The sequence below is a fragment of the Bubalus kerabau genome, chromosome 7 (assembly GCF_029407905.1).
Source record: "Bubalus kerabau isolate K-KA32 ecotype Philippines breed swamp buffalo chromosome 7, PCC_UOA_SB_1v2, whole genome shotgun sequence".
Lineage (NCBI taxonomy): Eukaryota > Metazoa > Chordata > Mammalia > Artiodactyla > Bovidae > Bubalus > Bubalus kerabau.
This window is the reverse complement of record NC_073630.1, coordinates 46,057,349-46,080,423: the sequence shown is the minus strand read 5'-3', so window position 1 is coordinate 46,080,423 and position 23,075 is coordinate 46,057,349. Positions and strand designations below refer to the sequence as shown.

Genomic DNA, 23,075 nt, shown 5'->3' with positions numbered 1-23,075 from the left:
TACCCTCAAAGGAGAGTCAGTGTTCACATTTATAAAGCAGATAGTCTATTGTAAGAAGAGTGTGTGTGTATGTGTGCATGTATGTGTCTATACATACTACATGAGTAGTTAACACAGTACAAGTTAGGAGGGCATAGTAATATGTGAGGAAAATGGCATGAAACATAGCCCTTGGATACAATGAAGAGATCCAAGGGCCAGAGTTCTCTTTATCGGTATATTTTAGCCCCTGAGAAAATCCCAACAACTCTGTGCAGAGCAGCATTCCTAGAATAATGCTTTCATTTTCCCTTCAGGATCTGACGGGATCCGAATTCTACACCCAGGCAGCCCATCTCCTGCACCCTGTGGTCTACACGACTGCTGTCATTCTTCTCTTGTGCCTCTTAGCGGTCATCGTCAGTTACGTATACCATCACAGGTAAGAAATGAAACTGACTGCAGAGGCCTGTGGACGTTATTTCACATTTAATTAGGATAAAATGTTATCCTAATTTTATACCTAATTTAATACCATGCTGTCCTTCCAAAGTAAGGGCAGTTACTTCAGAGTACCTCCAGGCCTTCTTCATGCAAGTCAAGACATAAATAATAAGTGCACGTGGTAATAAACTCATCTTCTGCAGCGTCCAGTCACCCTGCTGGGTTTGTACCTGGCAAAGAACACGGGAAGTGTGTGTTGGGGAGTGGGGCATGAGGGTGAGGTAAAAGTGGAGCCTGGTTACCTGCAGAGGTGTCTTCCAGAACCAGACTGTGGTATTATTTCTATTTCATAAATTTTTGCCTGTTGTGATAGTCTCTTTTACACATGGCATTTAAGAAAGCTTGTGGCATTTAAGTGTGGGATATGGTTTTTGTTAATTAGAGGCAAAGATACAGAAATTTTTATTTTATGGTAAGATATAATGAACTGAAAGGATTTGCTAAGCAGAAATACACTTTCAAGAGATTTTGCTAGAATGTATTTTCCTCTTTAAGCTGGACATATATGACATTTCTTGACATTTAGTTAAGAAGGAGATTTTGATATAAAAAAGAAAGACTTGAGCATTTCATTATGAAAGGCCACGAGGAAATGCATTGGTTGTTTAGACCGTGTTATCCTAGTAGGTCAGGAAAAATAGAGATTGGCACCTTGCAGAAATTTCTGGGAAGCAAACAAGTAATCCATCTGTCATAAGACATCATAACTAACAAAAGCGGACGTATTTCTTATTATGGAGAATTTGGGTAGCCTTTAGTGGATGTAGTAGTTCCATTTGACTTGTCTTTTTTAGTGTATAAAGTTAAATGTTAAGAAACTGTATTGTGTTGAGGGATTTCTCAAAACCTGTACGTGTGTGTGATAATATGTTTAATAAAATGTTTGCACATTTACATTTGGCCTTGTATGAATTAGGTATGTTAACTTGGAGATGTCCAGCTTCAAGTATATTAACCCGAGTATTAATTTTTTCCCTTTTCTTTTAACAGTTTGATTAGAATCAGTCTCAAAGGCTGGCACATGCTTGTGAATTTGTGCTTTCATATTTTTCTGACCTGTGTGGTCTTTGTGGGAGGAATAAGTCAAACTAGAAATGCCAGCGTCTGCCAAGCTGTAAGTCAAAGTGAAAAAGTAAAATAAAAAAAATATACTGGTATTAAAAAGTAATTTCGTATGTTTCATTGACTGTAAAAGGAAAATTGTTTCTTTAAAGCTTTTTTTTTCCTTAGCTAATTAAAGTTAACCTGAATGTTACTTAAATAATTCAGTAGTATACTTCAAGTTCTGAATTATAATTTCACAACGGATATATGACTTATGGAGCTTGTCTTTTTATCTTTGGGAATTTTGTGCTGCTTGTTATGTCTGTTATAATGACAAACATTGAATTTTTAAAATTTATAAAATTCTGATATACCTGAAGAACTAACATTTTCTGACAGGATTTTTAAAATTTTATCTATTTATGGAAACAGGAATTATAAAGATTTTAACTATAAGATATAAAAACAAGAAACTTCCTAGGTATGGTAAATATGAAGAATTTAAAAATCTTCCAACTCTTAATTTCAAGTAAATGATTACATATATAGCATTAGTAAGCAGTGTTCTAATAGTATAAGTATAAAAAACAAAACTTCTTAACATATGAGTAGGAAATAGATACAATTGTATTTATTTGCATATTATTTTCTATGTGTATCATAGCAAACAGTGTCACATAGAAATTCACAGTTCAGACTACGTGGATTTGGATTTCAGTTCTGCTTTTTCCAGTGTTTTTATGGGCAATTTGTTCAACTTTTTTTAATTGCAGATAATGAGATCTACCCTCTTAACCAGTTTCTAAGTGTGTTGTATGGTGATTAAGGACATACAGCAGATCTTTAGAACTTTTTCATCTTGCGTGGCTGAAACTAGACCTACGAAACGGCCACCTCCTGTATCCCTTCCCCTCACCTCCTGGCCCCACCATTCTACTTTCTGTCTCTGTGAGCTTGACTTCATAAATACCTTATATCAGTGGACTCATGCAGTACTTTTCCTTCCATGATTAACTTATTTCATTTAACATAATATCCTCAAGGTTCATTCATGTTGTAGTATGTCACAGGATTTCTTGCTTTTTAAGACTGAATACATATGTCATTGTATGTATACACCACATTTTCTTTATCCATTCATTTATCAATAGACATTTAGATTGTTTCCAGCTCTTGAATGTTGTAACACTGCAGTAAACATAGGACTACAATTATCTTTGATCCTGATATCAATATTTAACATTTCTGTGTCTCAATTTTCTCACCTGTAAGTTAGGAATAATAATTGAGTTGTTGTCAAATGATGAGACTATTTGCATTAGAAAAGCTAAAGTAATTTACAGATAAATTATTAGAAAAATAGGAAAACTTAGTTTCCTATGTGTGTAGTTTTTTTTATGTAGTTTAATATACAGAAGTGTGCTGCTAGTATGCAGAAATGTAACCAAGAGAAAACATAATTAATGAGAAGGTAACATTTATGTAGTATCAAAAAATATCCAGTACTTAGAAATAATAAAAATATTCAAGATTTACAGGTAAAATTTTAGTGTATATTAAAGAAGACCTAAATAAATGGAGAAATACACTAGGTCCAAGGATAGGAAAAGTTAAAATCAGAGAGGTGGCAGTTCCTCCTAAATTAATCTGTAGATAAGAGAATTTTTCATGAAACTCAATAAAATGGTCTTTAAATTTATATGAAAGTAAAGAGGATCAGTGATAGTTAGGATACTTCTGAAAAATAGTAGAGTAGGAATTCTTCTTGGAGAAGGTGATGGCACCCCACTCCAGTACTCTTGCCTGGAAAACCCCATGGATGGAGGAGCCTGGTAGGCTGCAGTCCATGGGGTCGCGAAGAGTCAGACTCGACTGAGCGACTTCACGTTCACTTTTCACTTTCATGCATTGGAGAAGGAAATGGCAACCCACTCCAGTGTTCTTGCCTGGAGAATCCCAGGGACGGGGGAGCCTGGTGGGCTGCCATCTATGGGGTCGCACAGAGTCGGACACGACTGAAGCGACTTAGCAGCAGCAGCAGGAAGTCTTCTAATCACCCAAACTGTTGAGGCTGTTGGAATTAAAACTGTGCATTAGAGTAGGGATAGATAAATGGACCAACACAGTAGAATAGCATCCTTGGAAGCAGACCCACGCAGAGATTTGGTATGAGACAGATGTTACGTGTCTCATCAGCTGGGTAAAGACAGACCATTGTCCAGTTAAGGGAGCTGAGGAAAATCTATGTGGAAAAAAAGATTAAAGTGGATCTGTACTTCATGCCATGTTAAAAAAGTCAGTTTTGGGTAGATTAAATATTATAAGTCTAAATGAAAGTGTTAAAATTTATATTAGAAAATATCATAATCCTTGGGATAAGGAGGGATTTCTTAAATATGACTAGAAAAGAAAGAATGTACTTTTGACTAAATTAAAAAGAATATCTTTTTCTTTAAAAAATGAAGATTCGTAAGGAAAATGAAAAACAAGTTCCACATTAGAAGACACTATTTTCAGTACATATGGGCTTCCCTGGTGGCTCAGATGGTAAAGACTCTGCCTGCAGTGCGGGAGACCTGGGTTCAATCCCTGGGTTGGGAAGATCCCCTGGAGAAGGGAAAGGCCACCCACTCCAGTATTCTGGCCTGGAGAATTCCTTGCACTGTATAGTCCATGGGGTCACAAAGAGTCAGACACGGCTGCGCGACTAAGCATATCACAGCATGAATTCTCAATACATAACCACTGACAGAGCATTAGAATAAAAAAATGTATATATTAAAAACTAATCAGTGAGAATGCCACAAACAGCCCAGTTGGAGAAGTGGTGAGAGTGACAGGCGTTTCATAAGAGAATAGACACAGTGCCAGCGTACACCGCATTGGTGGTGACGGAGATGCAAATTCAGATCGCTACCACATTATGCCTTTTCTGTCAGCAAAAATTAAGCCCGGCAGTGCCAAGTATTGAAGAACACGTGGATCCACATATTTTATACATAGTGGGTAGGAATGTAAGCGGATGACTCTGGGAGGCTCTACTTTATACAGGTAAACTTTCACACAGTCCCACTGTAGGGCTTAGAGTGAGTGCCTGTGAATATTCATAGCAGCAGTCTACACCGTAGCAGAAACCTGGAAGCAACCCAAGTGCCCATCACTGAGAGAGTGAATGAATAAATGGTGAAATTATGCAAGAGTCAAAATTAATGAATTACAACAAGGCATAGCAGTGTGAGTCAGTCTCAGGAATATAAGTGAAAAAATTAAGTCCCATAAATTACATTCATCCTGATAGTTTTCTTTAGAAAGATAAACATAACTAAAATGAAATAGCATACTTTTAATGAAAATACATAGGTGCAGTAAAATCTGAAGAAAGAAAGCAAAGGGATGATAAGCATAGGATAAATGGTGATGATTACCTTGGGTGAAGGGGTTCTTATATGCTGATACAGGCTTTTGTCAAGATCCTACCTTTTGTCTTATTGATAGGTTTGTGGACACATAAATAACAACTATTTAAGAAACTAAAGGCAGGCCATGCTTGTGTGCTCGGCTCAGTCATTAGAATGTGTTATTAACCTAAGGCTGATGATGAATCCAATATTTTCTTCATGTAAAACAGTTTCAAATATGTATGTGTGTGTATATATAAGAATTGTTGAGAGAATTAAATGACTCCAGAGTACCAGGTATACAGTAAGTGCTCAGTAATATAAGCTATTATTACGACGGTTATTGGTATAATTATCTCTTAGCTGTGCAGAATATTCCCCTGTATTAGGGCCATTACTATACATCTGAAATCAAACTTGTTTGAAGCCTACAAGAAGTTAGGTAATGGATCCCAAATCAACTTAATACGTGTACAGAAGATAGTGCTTCTCTTTTCTCAGTGTTTTCTCCCTTCTTCATCTGGGTGACTCCCACTTACTTTGCAGGTCTCAGTTTACTGTTTTAGAGATGCAGTCCCTCCACCTCGTCCCCTCATTATCCTTTGCTGCTGATTAACATTCCATAGTGCCTGCAAAACTGCGTAATTGACTGGCGTAATTGACTAGCATTTACCTATTTGTTGTCCCTGGACTCGAAGCTCTACAGGGATGGGGATTGTACTGATTCAATTCACCAATGTTCATCCAAGAATCAGTATAAGACCTGACACATAGTAGGTGCTCAGCAGATACTGCATAAATGAACAAAAATGGCCTCTGTGTGCAAATAGTAGAACTCATTCAAGCCTGGAGTTGTTTTGAACATAGACTATTGGAGTACTCAACACACAATGGTGGTAATAGTCTCAATTCTGTCTAAAAATACTCATTGATTTCTGGAAGTAGACACATAAATTTATTTCACTAAGGAAATGAACAGAAAGAGGCCATAGTAGAAATGACTGCCTTTCATCATCCTGAATGGTATTTTATACCATTTCTAGAATGAAAAGGATAGCAAAGTACACTGAGTTTTCAGGGCCTCAAGAATGAATGTCTATTAGGTAAAGAATTACCTGAAAAAGTGTGAGGTGGGCAGGCTTCTAGATGTTTTCATATGTTGTTTTCTTCTGGTTTTTTTTTTTTTTTTTTTTTTTATAGTGTTCTTCCTCTGTGAAAGACATAGCATCATTCTTATTATTTCTGACTCAGACATGAGTTGCTTCACTTTATCTTTCTAATACTTATTCAGTTAGTAGCTAGCTGTGTCTGCCAGAACGGCCTGTGTGGCTTGTCTCTTAACCTCAGTTCCGTTCAGTTGCTCAGTCATGTCCGACTCTTTGCGACCCATGGACTGCAGCATTCCCGGCTTCCCTGTCCATCATCAACTCCCAGAGCTTGCTCAAACTCACGTTTGTCATGAACAAACCTAGTGGTGGTGGTTTGTTCATTCAGTTGTGTCTGGCTCTTGTGACCCCATGGACTGTACCTGCCAGTCTCCTCTGTCCATGGGACTTCCCAGGCAAGAAATGCTGGAATGGGTTGCCATTTCCTTCTCCAAGGGATCTTCCCAACCCAGAGATAAAACCTGGGTCTCCTGCATTTCAGGCAGATTCTTTACCTACTTAGACACCTGGACAGCCCCATAACCTAGTAGGGACTTCATGTTTCTTCTGCAAAATAAGGGGGTGGGCTCGTCTTCCATCTCTAAAACTGAACCCTGAAGCATGCATCTTCTACATGCATTTCTTAGGTGCACATGATCGGTGTTGTCTTTGGCATATCTCCCTTTTAGAGCTCATGTATCCTATGAATGGTGTGAACAGGTTCTAATGCAGTTTATTCCTTGAAGTAATTGGCTGAGGTTATTAAAGGCCCCACCAGACAGGGACTTCCCACTCTGGTTTTTATGTCATCCTTTCTGGGTGGTGCCATGGGTGCATGCTCTAGCCTTGAACTTTCTTTTGCAAAAGGAGCCAAAGGGAAACTGAGAAGTTGAGTGATAGAGTAGAAGAGGCTGTTGACTCAACAGGGTTTGGAGGAGATCTGGGTTCTGGGTCAGGATGTGCTGCCAGATAACTGTGTGATCGTTAGTTTTTGGTCCTTGGTTTCCTAGCTATGCAGTGAAAGGATTTGGCTGCAAATATTTAGGACACTGTGTTGCTCTACCACTCCACGATTTCATCTGTTAACTATTGTGCCAGCTGACCTTCTCAGGTGTCTTCTGGTCTCTGTTATCCAGAGGACTGCTGCACGGGCACATAGGATACACAGGGAAAGATTCAATCCATGGATGTTAAGAGCTTTCTACTTGCCAGCTACTGCATGTTAACTTTCACATTAACCCTAGGAGGTAGTTCTTACTCATATTTTATTAGTACAGAAATTGAGTCTTAGAGAATTGAAATAACTTGCCCCAAGTCTAGGGCCTTTGGGCGGCACAGCCCTGATTCAAATGACAGTCTCTTTGAGTATTCCTTGCCAATCCCCACCCTTAACACTGCCTTCTTATTATTGAGGACCAGGATGATGTAATAGAAGAGTCTCAGGCTTTGGGTTTGAGTTGCTGCCCCACCACTCTCTACGTGGCCTCTGGAGGATGATTTAACTTCTTGCAGCCTCCATCTCCTTGTCGGTAGCACTAAGCAAATTGTGACATTAAGAGGATAAAATAGAAGCACGTAAAAAATTGTCTAATACATTTTGGCGTACATAGCAGGCATTCCGGAGAAGGCAGTGGCACCCCACTCCAATACTCTTGAAAATCCCATGGACAGAGGAGCCTGGTGGGCTGTAGTCCATGAGGTCGATAAGAGTCGGACACGACTGAGTGACTTCCCTTTCACTTTTCACTTTCATGCATTGAAGAAGGAAATGGCAGCCCACTCCAGTGTTCTTGCCTGGAGAATCCCAGGGACGGGGGAGCCTGGTGGGCTGCCGTCTGTGGGGTCGCACAGAGTCAGACACGACTGAAATGACTTAGAAGTAGCAGCAGCAGCAGCAGCAGCAGCAAGCATTCAGTAGTGGATGCTCTTAATTTTTATATATATTCATATCAGACTATGAGTATTAAAGATGATTTTTTTTGCACACTTGCTGTGTATGCTGCACTATTATAGGTTTTGTTGGTGGTTAAAAACCCAACTGTTAAAATATCTCGTCTCTGGTATGTGAATGTTTATGGTTAGGTAACATATAAAGTCCAACTCTTCAAGATAATTTTTTGTATCCATTTTGCACCTTTGAAAACTGATGTCTTGAGGTAAGGTGACTTTCTTAAGTTCTAATCTGTTGCATTTAATGAATCATTTACATGCCCTATAAATTATATTATTTCCAAACTGTTTACAAATTTCCCACATGTATCTGATTTATTTGGGAGAAATTGTGACAGAGAGGTTGTATTTCAAGTATAGCCCAAGTGTCCGATGGAGAATAAAATAGGAAGCACATATGTGTGCTCAGTTGTGTCCGACTCTTTGTGACCCCATGGACTGTAGCCCACCAGGCTCCCCTGTCCATGGGACTTTTCAGTCAAGAATGCTGGAATGGGTTGCCATTCCCTTCTCCAGGAGATCTTCCCAACCTAGGGATCAAACATGCATCTCTTGCGTCTCCAGAATTGGCAGGTGAATTCTTTACTGCTGAGCCACCTGGGAATCCCAAAATAGGAAGCAACTTTTTCCAAAAGATAGGAATACCATTGCTGCTAGACTAGATCTCAGTGCCTCCTTTATTCTGTCTTATGGAACATTTGGTGATTTGCTTATGTGACTATTACCAGGTACCATTAGACCCCTAAAATTCCACTATTGGTAATAATTGTTTAACTGGAAGGCTTTAGTATCTTTTAAGTATGAACACTTCTCTGCAAATTTTGAAATGCCATAGGAAACACTTCAAAATCTAAAGGTGGAGTTTTACCTATTAGATCTAAAACAAGAAAATTCTCCATCTTGCACCTCCTGTGTTGAAAATATTTTTAATTTCTGTTTTGAAGCTTATTTGAAGCCTTGTCTCATTCTTTTGACCTCTACATCGGAGAAAACTGTAGAAACAGTAGAGGATACCATTTTGAGTCAATATCATTGATTGGTTTTGAATGTTTTGGTTTTTATGCACCAAATCCAATTATACTATTTTTATTTACAACATTTGATGTGACTCCAGATAGCTCAGAGGGTTATTTTATGCTTTTTGTTCCACTTGCATCTGTAAGCTTTGCTTTTCTAGTGCAGTGAGTAATAGGAACCATGGAGCAAGTTTTCTGCTCAAGAAGATATTGTGAGGACTTCCCTGGTGGTCCAGTGGTTAAGAATCCATGTTTCCATTGCAGGGAACATAGATTCAATCACTGATTGGGGAACTAAGATCCCTTGTGTTGCAAAACACTACCAAAATACAAATAAATAAAAATTAAATTCAACAAATTTTTAAAAGAAATTTGTTTCTTTGACCCTCTGGTTCAGCCAGGCTGGATCACCCTCCTAGCCCTTTCAGTCATTGAGAGGACAGTGACTTCCCTGGACAAGTGACCACCCTAGTGTTTGCCCTGCAGAATAATCTGTGTACTTCCATGCCATCAAGTTTAATGAGGTTCATGTCTCATTAACATGAGCCTTAGACAGCAGTCTAGATTCTTCTGTTACTTACCTAGGATTGGTGATGTCAATTTGATTTTCTTGAGATTGGAGAGTCATCCTTTTTGAGTTAAAAAAAAAGTTTTTTTTTCCCTTGGAAATTTTCATTGATAGAAGTTCACCTGTAATCATTGTGTAAGAAGAAAGGATCAAAAGATAGAATTAGATAAGAAAATTATGTCCTTGCTGCTCCATGCATTTATTTTTCTTAAAATAGATTTTAAACCTCTCTTATCCATATTTGTCTACCTAGAATTTTATTTCTAACTGCTGTTGCTTCAGACACAGTTCACAAGGTGAACGTGCCCCCCATCATCCCTTTGGGAAGAACTCAGTGTCATCACTTACCTATACTGCAGTTTTCCATCACCTTTCGAGTACTTATTATGTCCCAGATATTGTGCCCTTTCAGTCCCTACAAAAACCCCTAGGGATGCTTATGGATGGATAGTCTTTCTACTATTCACATGAGGAACGTTAATTTCAAGAATGTTGACGTTATTTTCTTAAAGCCATACTCCTAATAATAATATAGATATTGCTGTATTTTTAATCACGTATAATGTACTAGGCAAAGTGCTAAATGCTTTATATAGGGTGTCCTATTTAAAGCCTTATGGTACTTTAATATTATCCTCAGTTTACAAATGAGAACAGTGCTTGAGATATTCTGCGAGTTTGCTTAGGTGTCACAAGGGGTAGATTCTAGTTTTAAAACCAGGCAAAATTGTTAATTCCAGAGCTCACTCATTTCAAATAATCACCAATCTGTTATACTGCTCGCTTGCCATCCATTTTGATACATAAAAGCTGTGAATTAGAACTATTCAGGTCTCTGACTCCAAAGTTTATTCTCTGTTGGCTGTGACTTTTGCCCTCCAGTTACCCTTGACGTCCCCCTGATAGCTCAGTTGGTAAAGAATCCACCTGCAATGCAGGAGACCCCAGTTTGATTCCTGGGTTGGGAAGATCCCCTGGAGAAGGGATAGGCTACCCATTCCAGTATTCTTGGGCTTCCCTTGTGGCTCAGCTGGTAAAGAATCAACCTGCAGTGTGGGAGACCTGGGTTCGATCCCTGGGTTGGGAATATCCCCTGGAGAAGGGAAAGGCTACACCACTCCAGTATTCTGGCCTAGAGAATTCTGTGGACTGTATAGTCCATGAGGTTGCAAAGAGTTGGACACGACTGAGTGGCATTCACTTTCACTCTCACTTACCCTTTACCTCTGCATTGCTCTTTAAAATAGACTTTAGGATCTCGACTCTAATTTATAGCATAGCATCTGTGAGAAACATGGCTTTGGTTTACTGTTGTCCGGGAGTGAATTCCTTGGTATGTTTAATGTCATCTTAGGTATAAGTTGTAGTCCATGGGCCTCCTATCTTCAACTATAGATTCAGTCCTCTATTATACACCTTTTAGAGTGGTTTCTTTGTTCATTAGCGGGCAAAGGAATGGATTGTTAGAATATACCTTCGTACAGTTTCTGAGTCAGATATTCAAAATAACTTACCAGTCTTTTTGAGGAAGCTTACTGGCAATTATTATATTTTGATTGTAAAGGGGATTTTTTTTTTTTCATTTTAGTTCATGTATTCTTCTTTCTAGGTTGGAATAATTCTTCATTATTCCACTCTTGCTACAGTACTATGGGTGGGAGTGACAGCTCGGAACATCTACAAACAAGTCACTAAAAAAGCTAAAAGATGCCAGGACCCTGATGAGCTGCCACCTCCACCAAGACCAATGCTCAGGTATCTAATATCTTCGTGTACTATCTTCTGGTAAATGTCCACACATATTAAATTTAATTAAGTATGGTCATAACAAAAAATTGCTGAGTGAACTTTAGAATGTGGAAGAATAGACTTGTAAGCAGCCTTGCAGCTGGGAGTTCTTTGTGAAGTTCTGTATCCTCTCTTGTCTTTCTGTCTCATCTAGAAAGTGGGAATGATTCTCTTTCATAGACTTGTTGTGAAGCATAAGTGACTTAATGTGTAAAGCACTTCAGACGGATGGTACTGGCCATGGAATAGACTCTGAAAATATTAGTTTTTATTTCCTTGAGGTCGTTTAGTAGATTTCAGTCTTCTCAAGTATGTATCAGTGTCGTTATTCTCCAAGAAAGAAAAAACAGTTTTGGTGTCGTGCTATTCCTAATATCATAATTTAAATCAGTTGTCAGTGAATTATTATTCTCAATGGGTAGAAGACCTGTCCTTGAGGTCTTTACAGTCTGTGAGGAGACAGGTGTGAGAAGAACTACTGTAGCTGTGTAAGAGCTGGAGTGGAAGTACCTTCTCTGAAAGCACTAAAGAGGAACTGTAATTCTGAGGGGTCAGGGAGAGTGGGGGGCTATTAAGAATTGCTTGACTACCACATAAAGGGCAGAGGTGGCACTTCAGATACAGGATCATATCGCAAGCTGGAACAAATTTGAGAAGTGCGGTTTGACTGTGGCTGGAACCTAGGGTTTATGGTGTAGAGTAGCATGATTCAGAGTAAAAGCTGAGTTTCAGGTTTTAGAGGGCCAGATTAAATTGTGGGCTATACATTAGAATGCCCAAAAGTAGGAGACATCTACAAATAATTCTGCTGAGGTCATTAGGAGATCCTCATGAGTACTGCATAGGGTCTTTTGCCCATTTCAAAATTGGGAAAGGAGTATTTCAAGGCTGTGTATTGTCACCCTGCTTATTTAACTTATATGTAGAGTACATCATGAGAAACGCTGGGCTGGATGAAGCACAAGCTGGAATCAAGATTGCCAGGAGAAATATCAATAACCTCAGGTATACAGATGGCACCACCTTTATGGCAGAAAGCGAAGAAGAACTAAAGAGCCTCTTGATGAAGGTGAAAGAGGAGAGTGAAAAAGCTGGCTTAAAACTCAACATTCAAAAAACTAGGATCAGGGCATCCAGTCCCATCACTTCATGGCAAATAGATGGTGAAACAATGGAAACAGTGACAGATTTTATTTCCTTGGGCTACAGAATCACTGCAGATGGTGACTTCAGCCATGAAATTAAAGATGCTTGCTTCTTGGAGGAAAAGCTATGACAAACCTAGACAGCATATTAAAAAGCAGAGATTTTGCTGACAAAGGTCTGTGTACTCAGTGCTATGGTTTTTCCAGTAGTCATGTACAGATGTGAGAGTTAGACCATAAAGAAGGCTGAGTGCTGAAGAGTTAATGCTTTTGAACTGTGGTGTTGGAGAAGACTTGAGAATCCCTTCAACTGCAAGGCGATCCAACCAGTCCATCCTAAAGGAAATCACTTCTGAATATTCTTTGGAAGGACTGATGCTGAAGCTGAAGCTCCCAATACTTTGGCCACCTGATGTGAAGAACGGACTCATTAGAAACAACCCTGAGGCTCGGAAAGATTGAAGGCAAGTGGAGAAGGGGGTGACAGCGGATGAGATGGTTGGATGGCATCACCGACTGGATGGACATGAATTTGAGCGAGCTCTGGGAAATGGTGAAGGACAGGGAAGCCTGGCGTGCTGCAGTCCATGGGGTCCCCAAGAGTCAGACATGACTGTGTGACTGAACAACAGATGAGGACTGCCACCGGCACAGTGGCATGGAGGTTAGAGAGGACACGTGTTCAGGAACTTGAGGCAGTTTCTCTAGGAGTGATGACTAGCTGCATTTGGGAGCTCTGTACGGGGATTTGAAGGTGGCTGCAGGTTGTCTGCTCCAGTTGGCTAGGGTCCTTCTGCAGATGGTGCATCCATCAACTGAGAAAGTCACAGGAAAAGTGGGTGGGGGGACCCAGGGAGGGTAAGCTCAGGGGAAGTGGGCTCACCCATACTTCGTCATGGAAAGTTTACATTTGGGGAGTCTGGTGCTCAGCAGAGAGGACACACTCTGTGTCCCCCGACAGGATGGGAGATGTGTTCACATGTGTTCATTGAAGCAGTGATAACGAATGAGCTCTCCCAGGGAAAAGTCAGCTAACAATGATACCTGGGCCATGTCAGTGTTGAGTAGATGGGCCATATCAGATAAAGGGAAGAACTGAAAGAGAACATTGAAGATTGAGGGGAGAGTGGTTCAGTGAGCGGCAAGGGACAGAAGGAGTGCTTGGCCACAGCCAGATTATAGGATGCGATTTGACACCTCTGTCACTGGTGTTAAAGGGCCTGAGGGGGATGGTATTTGGCCAAGAGACAGGGATCCATCCTCATGCAGCTGTTTGTTTCTGTTGGGTTTCCTTTCTGTTAGGTGATTAAAAACACAAAGGGTTTAGTAAAAGGCAGCGTGAGCGCCAAAGCCTATGTAGTCCTCTGTGGCCAGTAGGTACGCCCTTTGCTTTAGATGGTCAGGTTCACCCTGTAGGCTGCCCTCCTTTCCCTGGGTTCTGGAGCTTAAGGAAACTCAGCATCTGGGCTACATGGATGATGGGCAGGGACTTGTCCTGAGTCTGCTGGCCCCAGAGAGGGCAGTTTCAGTAGCACGGTAGCTTGGAAGCAGCGTCACCTCGCAATAAAGGTGAGGCACATGTTGGTGCTGTTGTTTCCAGGTGTTTGTCACCAAAGGGAGCAAGAAAGAAAGTGGTAGTTGAAGGAAAGTTTTAGAAGATGGAGAAAACATGAACATACACATAGGCTGGAAGGAAGAAGCAGTGGAGAAGTAGATTTAAAGCTTTAAAGTAAGAATTAGTTGGTAGCAGGCAGTCCGGGAGTGGAGGTGGGGAAGGAGTGGCAGAGAGTACTGTGGAACTCGAGACAAATTTGGGTGAACTGATGCTTTTTTGTCAGGTCAGAAGCAGCTATGAATTGGTTCAACAGGAAGAAGGGCAGGGTCACAAATTTTGGCCTTCCTCTAATCTGTGGAATAAAAGACATGGTTATAGTTTTATGGGAGTAATTAGCTGTCTTTTTCAGCAATAATATCATATTGAAGATTTTTAGTACCCATAAGCATGACTAAGAAAAAAATATATGGGAAAATGCGTTGTGAACATTGCCTTTATCCAGCCAATTCAGCATGTGGACTGTGTCTCTGGACTTGGCAAATGCCGAGTTAAGACTGGCTGTACCCAGGGGTAGCTTACCAGGCCAGGAAGTTCCCTAGGATCTTTTCAGAGAACTCAGAGAAGCTGCTCCCCTCTGCCCCAAAAGTTGTTCTTCAGAGGACCAGCCAGCACTCCATCTCCCTCAGGTCTGTGGGCAGTTGGTGAGGAAGGGCCCAAGCGCTGTGGGCAGCTGGGATCCAGGTACCTTCCTTACTTCCATTTCAGCTGACTGAGGATAAGCATACACAGCAGCAGGACATTAGATTTAGCAGGTCCTGCTAAGCATTAATGTGCAGGTCTAGCCTGGCATTAATGAATAAACGATGTTGTTACATCTTTAGTGTGAACATGGCTCAGTGGGATCTTCAAGTCCATTTTGCAGTGGACTAACTTTCTGCTCCACTGGCTGACTCTAAAAGAAACAAGTATAAACTAAAGCCCTATCTGCAGGAACTGGGTGTTACTTCGCCTGCCCACAGGGTGGCAGAAGCTGATCAGCTTTCCTTCAACTCAAACTTGGTAGATCTTCTGCTTTTTTAAACTAAAGAAATCAAGAATAAATAAAAACTTAAAAAAAAATGTTACTGTTAACAAAGGAGCCTGCAAATGTTAACCTCTCCTGAATTATTGAAATAGTGATTAATCTTTAAGGAATAACTTCTGCAGAAATGAGATCCTACAATGTGTACACCTAAAGCAATTAGATTGATGAGCTGTTGTTTCCATCGTTGCCCCTACTAGGTTCTACCTGATCGGTGGTGGTATACCCGTCATAGTTTGTGGCATCACTGCAGCAGCAAACATCAAGAACTACGGCAGTCGGCCAAATGCACCCTAGTGAGTATTCAGTGTTCTCTTTGTACCTGAGTTGGTTGCTTCCCCTGGAACTGTTTCCCAGGAACTAAATCTTATTGCAACTTTTTAAACAGTTTCTTGACATATGGAGCATCTGAGCTGGTTCTCCATTTTCTTTCCTAGTTGCTGGATGGCGTGGGAACCCTCCTTGGGAGCCTTCTACGGGCCCGCCAGTTTCATCACTTTCGTAAACTGTATGTACTTTCTCAGCATATTTATTCAGTTGAAAAGACACCCTGAGCGCAAATACGAGCTGAAGGAGCCCACCGAGGAGCAGCAGCGGCTGGCAGCCAATGAAAACGGAGAAGTCAATCATCAGGACTCCATGTCTCTGTCCCTGATTTCCACATCGGCCCTGGGAAACGAACACACTTTCCATGCTCAGCTTCTGGGGGCCAGCCTTACCTTGCTCTTGTATGTCGGCCTGTGGATGTTTGGGGCCTTGGCTGTTTCTTTATATTACCCTTTGGACTTGGTTTTTAGCTTCTTTTTTGGAGCCACGTGTTTGAGCCTCAGTGCGTTCATCATGGTTCACCATTGTGTCAACAGGGAGGATGTCCGGCTCGCATGGATCATGACTTGCTGCCCAGGACGGAGCACCTATTCAGTCCAGGTCAACGTGCAGCCCCCCAGCTCCAGCGGGCCGAGCGGGGAGGCTCCCAAGTGCACCAACAGCAGCGCAGAATCTTCATGCACAAACAAGAGTGCTTCGAGCTTCAAAAACTCCTCCCAAGGCTGCAAATTAACCAACTTGCAGGCTGCCGCGGCCCAATGCCACACCAATTCCCTACCTTTGAATGCCACGCCTCAGCTCGACAATAGTCTGACAGAACATTCAATGGACAATGATATTAAAATGCATGTGGCGCCTTTAGAAGTTCCATTTCGAACAAATATGCACCCGAGCCGCCATCATAAAAACAGAAGTAAAGGGCACCGGGCCAGCAGACTCACGGTCCTCAGAGAATATGCCTACGACGTCCCCACGAGCGTGGAAGGCAGTGTGCAGAATGGCCTGCCGAAAAGTCGGCTGGGCAGTAATGAAGGACACTCTCGGAGTCGGAGGGCGTACTTAGCCTACAGAGAGAGACAGTACAACTCCCCCCAACAAGATAGCAGTGATGCCTGTAGTACGCTTCCCAAAAGCAGCAGGAATTTTGAAAAGCCTGTTTCAACTAGTAGTAAAAAAGATGCAGTAAGGAAGCCAACTGTAGTTGAACTCGAAAGTCAGCAGAAGTCTTATGGCCTGAACTTGGCCATTCAGAACGGACCAATCAAAAGCAGTGGGCAGGAGGGACCCTTGCTGGGTACGGATAGCACTGGCAATGTGAGGACTGGGTTATGGAAACACGAAACTACTGTGTAGACTTGGTGGGCTTCCTGGGCAAGAAATCCATATAAACTGTGATAGTCACATTCCTTTAAGCTATGAACATGTAAAAGCAGACTGTTTACAGCCACCTTAGGGATTCAAAAGAATTTTGAATAAACTTTTAAGTTTTGGATTTTGTGTATTTTATATCCCCCAAGTGTTGCATTTTTATGAATTTTGGAAAAAGCCTCTTAAACAATGTTTCACATGTCAAAGCACCAGCAAGACATTTTGGGAATCTGAAATGTAATTTTCTTGAAATCTGTACTATCTACTTAACATTTCAGGCTTGTATTTAATACAATAAATAGGTGTTTATCATTGTGTCAATCTTACATTTTTACATTTTACAGTCCTAGAAGCATTTAGTTCTAATTTAATGAAGTTTGTGCATTGGGATAGTTTAGCCAGAATTATACATAAATCAATTATCAGATTTTTTACATGATTAGCTTCACTGATGATGGCATGTAAATCAAATGGCTTCTGGAGTGATGTATTTTGTAAATACTGTTTTAAGTACTGTAAGTTTTTTTTTGTTTTTTTAATCTCACAGTTTTTTTTGAAAATGCAAATGCCGAAAAACTTTTCCTAAATTACCTTATTTTCACCCTATCACTTTGGTCTTATTAATACTATTTTTTTATATTTTTGTGGCTTTTCAGTGGCTTATATATTGGTTTACTTCTTCTTTTTCAAACACAAGTTATTTTTTTTCTTTTTTTTTTAAATATTTATTTGGCTCTGCTGGGTCTCAGCTGTGGCATGTGGGATCTTTAGTTGCCATTTGGCTTCGCTGGGTCTCAGTTCCAGCATGCAAGATCTTCACTTGTGACATACAGACTCTTCAGTTGTGGCATGTGGGGATCTAGTTCCTTGGCCAAGGATCAAACCCAAGCCCCCTGCACTAGGAGCAAAAAGTCTTAGCCACTGGACCACCACCGAGATCCCTGTTATTTCTTATTAATTGAAGTATAATTTGATTTACAATATTATATTAGTTTCAGGCATACCACATAGGGATTTTATATTTTTACACATTATGAAGACAGTGATCACCACAGTAAGTCTAGCTACCATTTGTCATTATAAAAGCACTTGAAATATTCTTGATTCTATTCTCTATACTGTACATTGCAGCCCCATAACTTACTTGTTTTTTAACTGGAAGTTTGTGCCCCCTTAATCCCCTTGAACCTGAATGAAGAAGAGTTATGATATAAGGTTCACATTCATTTATTTTGGATTCTTCTGTGTTGGCAATTACTTTGTCCTTAAACAGGTAAAGTTCCTCAGGTTCATGGAATTTTTAAATTCCATCCCAAGGGCAAAAACAGGTCTGATCCAGAAGTTCTCATTGGTTGTTGGTGCACCCCAGTCCTTATCTGTCTCTTGTCTCCAGTCTCACTGCAGTCCTTCCTGCAAACGTCAGATGGGTCTTCTCCGACAGCCTTGTGCATGTGCTTCCCCCCATAGGCAAGACAATGCCTGAAACGGTCGGCAGAGCTTAGATCTGTTTTTGGCAGCAGTTTCAAGGTTTGAATCAGATTAGATTCAAAAGTATTGGGTGGGCCAAGAAGTTCCTTTGGTTTTCAAGTAAAAATAGAAGACACATTTTAAATTTTCATCAAGAACTTTATTAAACAACATATTCACTGTTTTGTTCTATACCTTCTGCCATTTTTCAGGCAACTTCACAGTTCTGTCTTCTCCCAATTTTTTATCTTCTTGAGCAAAGAACTGGTGCAGGTGCCTTTTACAGTCTTCCAGGGAATGGAAATTTTTTTCATTAAGAAAATTTTGTAAAGACCGAAATAAATGGACATTTGAAGGCACAATGTCTGGTGAATATGGTGGATGAATCAGAACTGTAGCACTTTTTGCCTGATTATCAGTGCTTGATTTGGATATTTTGAGTATGTTGGTTATCTCTAGCATGGTATAACATCAATTGTTTTCTGTTGATGTCTCGATCGCTATCAATTTCAACTGGTCTACCTGACCATGGAGCATCATCTAGTGAGAAATCTCCAGCATGAAGCTTCACTAACCACTTTTGACACAGTCAGTCACAGCACCTTCTCCATACACTACACAAATCTTGTTTTGCATTTTAATTGCGTTTTTACTGTTCTTGAAATAATAAAGCATAATATGCAGAAAATGTTGCTTGTTTTCTTCCATCTTCAATATTAAAATGGCTACACAAAAATCCACAGATTTTGATAACTTTTTGTAAAATGCATGCTGATAAGACAGCTGTCACAATACAACCTACAAAATTGTTTTGAATGAGGTTAAAGACAAGCACTATTGGAGCCATCCTAGGAAAAAACTGAACCAACCTTTTGTCCAACACAGTATATGTTCAAGAAATGCTAAAATCAAGAAGCTTGATAAACCTCAAAACCTGAGAGACTTAGTATTTTCATGCATCAAGTAATTCTCAAAGGGGACGACAGGCAATCACTCATTATGGTGAAAATGTTCACTTTTCATTGAGTTACTACCTTAGAAATAAATTATTTTGTCTTAATAAAACTGATAGTTCTATATAGGCCTTTTATTAGCTCTTGGTTTTAAAAGAATTCGTTTTGGTGGAGAAAAGAAGGCAGTTGAGTGGGTAAATTTGGCACCTGTTCATTTAACTACTTCCTGGCCCAGGGTTTCCAGGTAAGTTGATAAATTTGTGCAGGATGATGTTTAGAAATGACCAAGACAAACTAATAAGAAATGGAGTAAATCATTCTTATTTATTTGAATTGCTATTTAAATTTTGCTCTGTTATTTTGCAATATATCATTCCAATGTTTAATCTGTATCTTTGACCCATAGATCAAATAGAAAAACAACTTTTTCTGCTTTTTCTTCCTCCACAGGAAGTGAGGAGTTGCCCTTCCTGCAAGTGTTCACTCTTAAGTAAGCACTTTTTAATTTAAACATAGCTTTTTGTAGGTAACAGAAGAAAGAGAAGCGTGGAACTTGGAGAGGTGGAGACTGGAGAGAAAATTTAGAATGAAATGAAGACTAAAAATATTCAGAGTGTTTTGATGCACAAAGCATAGGTGATGAGCAATGACTTAATGCCTTATATTCTTAGTTTTTGAATTGAAATTTGATGTTTACAAATAGGAAGTAAATAAAACATTGCATCCTCCCCATATTATAAAAGACAAATCTTTGACTTCTTGCTAGTTGCAATTTCTCTATTTTTCATAGAATCATAAAGTCTTAAGATACGTTTCAGTTTTCTTAAGAGATCAGGTCATTCATTTTTCTCATTTAAAATTTTTAGCAACTGAGGCTCTAAGGGTTTCTGACCTGCTGAACACGCCAGTAGGTTATGCCACATCCAGGCCCAGGTCTGTGTTCCCTGATGCCATGGCCACTGTGTTTTGCACATTGACTGCTTCTGTGAAGGCAAATACTCTTGCTCTTCACAGTGTCTATTAGCTATAATTTTGCTAGACTTCTTTCTCATCCCTGTTATTATGAGTTAATTTCATATTGTGAAAATGAAAGTTGCTCAGTTGTGTCTGACTCTTTGCCACCCCATGGATTATACAGTCCGTGGAGTTCTCCAGGCCAGAACTGGAGTGGTTAGCCTTTTCCCTTCTCCAGGGGATCTTCCCAACTCAGGGATCGAATCCAGCTCTCCTGCCATTGCAGGCAGATTCTTTACCAGCTGAGCCACAAGGAAAGCCCCATAATAAGGTATAATTGGTTATATTCAACTTAAGGAAACATATGATTTATTTCATAAAAGTTTTTTCTAAAAATCTGTTACATACTATGTAAAGTATGTAATAGGCACATTATATATATATATATATATATATGTTTCACTTCAGTTGCTCAGTCGTGTCCGACTCTTTGCAGCCCCATGAATTGCAGCACATCAGGCCTCCCTGTCCATCACCAACTCCCAGAGTTCACTCAAACTCATGACCATCGAGTCGGTGATGCCATCCAGCCATCTCATCCTCTGTCGTCCCCTTCTCCTCCTGCCCCCAATCCCTCCCAGCATCAGAGTCTTTTCCAATGAGTCAACTCTTCCCATGAGGTGGCCAAAGTACTGGAGTTTCATTAGCATCATTCCTTCCAAAGAACACCCAGGACTGATCTCCTTTAGAATGGACTGGTTGGATCTCCTTGCAGTCCAAGGGACTCTCAAGAGTCTTCTCCAACACCACAGTTCAAAAACATCAATTCTTCGGCACTCAGCTTTCTTCACAGTCCAACTCTCACATCCATACACGACCACTGGAAAAACCATAGCCTTGACTAGACGGACCTTTGTTGGCAAAGTAACGTCTCTGCTTTTCGATATACTATCTAGGTTGGTCATAACTTTTCCTTCCAAGGAGTAAGCGTCTTTTAATTTCATGGCTGCAGTCACCATCTGCAGTGATTTCGGAGCCCCCCAAAATAAAGTCTGACACTGTTTCCACTGTTTCCCCATCTATTTCCCATGAAGTGATGGGACCAGATGACATGATCTTCATTTTCTGAATGTTGAGCTTTAAGCCCACTTTTTCACTCTCCACTTTCATCAAGAGGCTTTTGAGTTCCTCTTCACTTTCTGCCATAAGGGTGGTGTCATCTGCATATCTGAGGCTATTGATATTTCTCCCGGCAATCTAGATTCCAGCTTGTGCTTCCTCCAGCCCAGTGTTTCTCATGATGAACTCTGCATATAAGTTAAATAAGCAGGGTGACAATATACAGCCTTGCTGTACTCCTTTTCCTATTTGGAACCAGTCTGTTGTTCCATGTCCAGTTCTAACTTGCTTCCTGACCTGCATACAGGTTTCTCAAGAGGCAGGTCAGGTGGTCTGGTATTCCCATCTCGTTCAGAATTTTCCACAGTTTATTGTGATCCACACAGTCAAAGGCTTTGGTATGGTCAATAAAGCAGAAATAGATACTTTTCTGGAACTCTCTTGCTTTTTTGATGATCCAGCGGATGTTGGAAATTTGATCTCTGGTTCGTGTGTGTGTGTGTGTGTATATATATATATAAAATAATGTTTTATGCTAGTGTATTCTAATCTATTTTTAGGTAACAGATTTGTGTGTGAATATTTTTGTGATTTATGTACATGTGTAAATGTTAACATTTCAGGTTATTAGGTGGCAACTAATTTCTAAATCTCAGGCTATTTTGTACAGGTAACTTAATTTACATCTGTGTTTAATCTACTTATATAAATAGGTATAATCTTATAAAGAAGGCAATTTATGTGTAAATGCTGAGGTTTAGGTTGTATTCTTCACTGAGAAATAACAATGTTAAAACATTTAGATCTGTGTGTTTCAGGCATTTAATTCAAATTGTCAAACTGAAGTTGGTTGAGACCATAAAATTGAGGAATTAAAAATATTAACTGAATGCATTTGATGCAGGAATTAAGCTAAATCATCAAGGAAAGTGATGCATACACAGCAATCAGAAGTTTAAAACAAATGTTAATTCTGTTTTTTCTTTCATATTCCCAGAATAATTTAATTACTTTAATATTCACTTCAAAGCTCTTAGCTAAGAGATGACTTGATTATTTATAACTACTTATGATGAAATTAAAAGACGCTTACTCCTTGGAAGGAAAATTATGACCAACCTAGATAGCATATTCAAAAGCAGAGACATTACTTTGCCAACAAAGGTTCGTCTAGTCAAGGCTATGGTTTTTCCTGTGGTCATGTATGGATGTGAGAGTTGGACTGTGAAGAAGGCTGAGCGCCGAAGAATTGATGCTTTTGAACTGTGGTGTTGGAGAAGACTCTTGAGAATCCCTTGGACTGCAAGGAGATCCAACCAGTTCATTCTGAAGGAGATCAGCCCTGGGATTTCTTTGGAAGGAATGATGCTAAAGCTGAAACTCCAGTACTTTGGCCACCTCATGCGAAGAGTTGACTCCCTGGAAAAGACTCTGATGCTGGGAGGGATTGGGGGCAAGAGGAGAAGGGGACGACAGAGGATGAGATGGCTGGATGGCATCACTGACTCGATGGACATGAGTCTAAGTGAACTCTGGGAGTTGGTGATGGACAGGGAGGCCTGGCGTGCTGCGATTTATGGGGTCTCAAAGAGTTGGACACGACTGAGCGACTGATCTGATCTGATGATATTTTCCAGACTTAAGTCATTCTATCAGTTTTGACAATTTTGACGTATTTTCCCTAAATTTACATTAATACCATCATCTGGGTCAA

At 40.1% G+C, this 23,075-nt stretch overlaps 1 protein-coding gene across 4 annotated transcripts in view; it reads left to right on the top strand.

Annotated features, from left to right (window-relative positions):
* The window catches only part of ADGRA3 (adhesion G protein-coupled receptor A3), a 133,055-nt gene extending 115,872 nt beyond the window's left edge, over positions 1 to 17,183 (top strand). For all 4 annotated transcript variants that reach the window (XM_055588144.1, XM_055588142.1, XM_055588143.1 and 1 more), the window contains 5 exons: positions 297 to 421; positions 1,474 to 1,597; positions 11,214 to 11,359; positions 15,374 to 15,469; positions 15,611 to 17,183. In XM_055588144.1, coding sequence (XP_055444119.1) covers positions 297 to 421; positions 1,474 to 1,597; positions 11,214 to 11,359; positions 15,374 to 15,469; positions 15,611 to 16,853 — 1,734 coding nt within the window. In that variant the 3' untranslated portion in view covers positions 16,854 to 17,183. The remainder of the gene's footprint in view (positions 1 to 296; positions 422 to 1,473; positions 1,598 to 11,213; positions 11,360 to 15,373; positions 15,470 to 15,610) is intronic.
* The last annotated feature ends 5,892 nt before the right edge of the window (positions 17,184 to 23,075 follow it).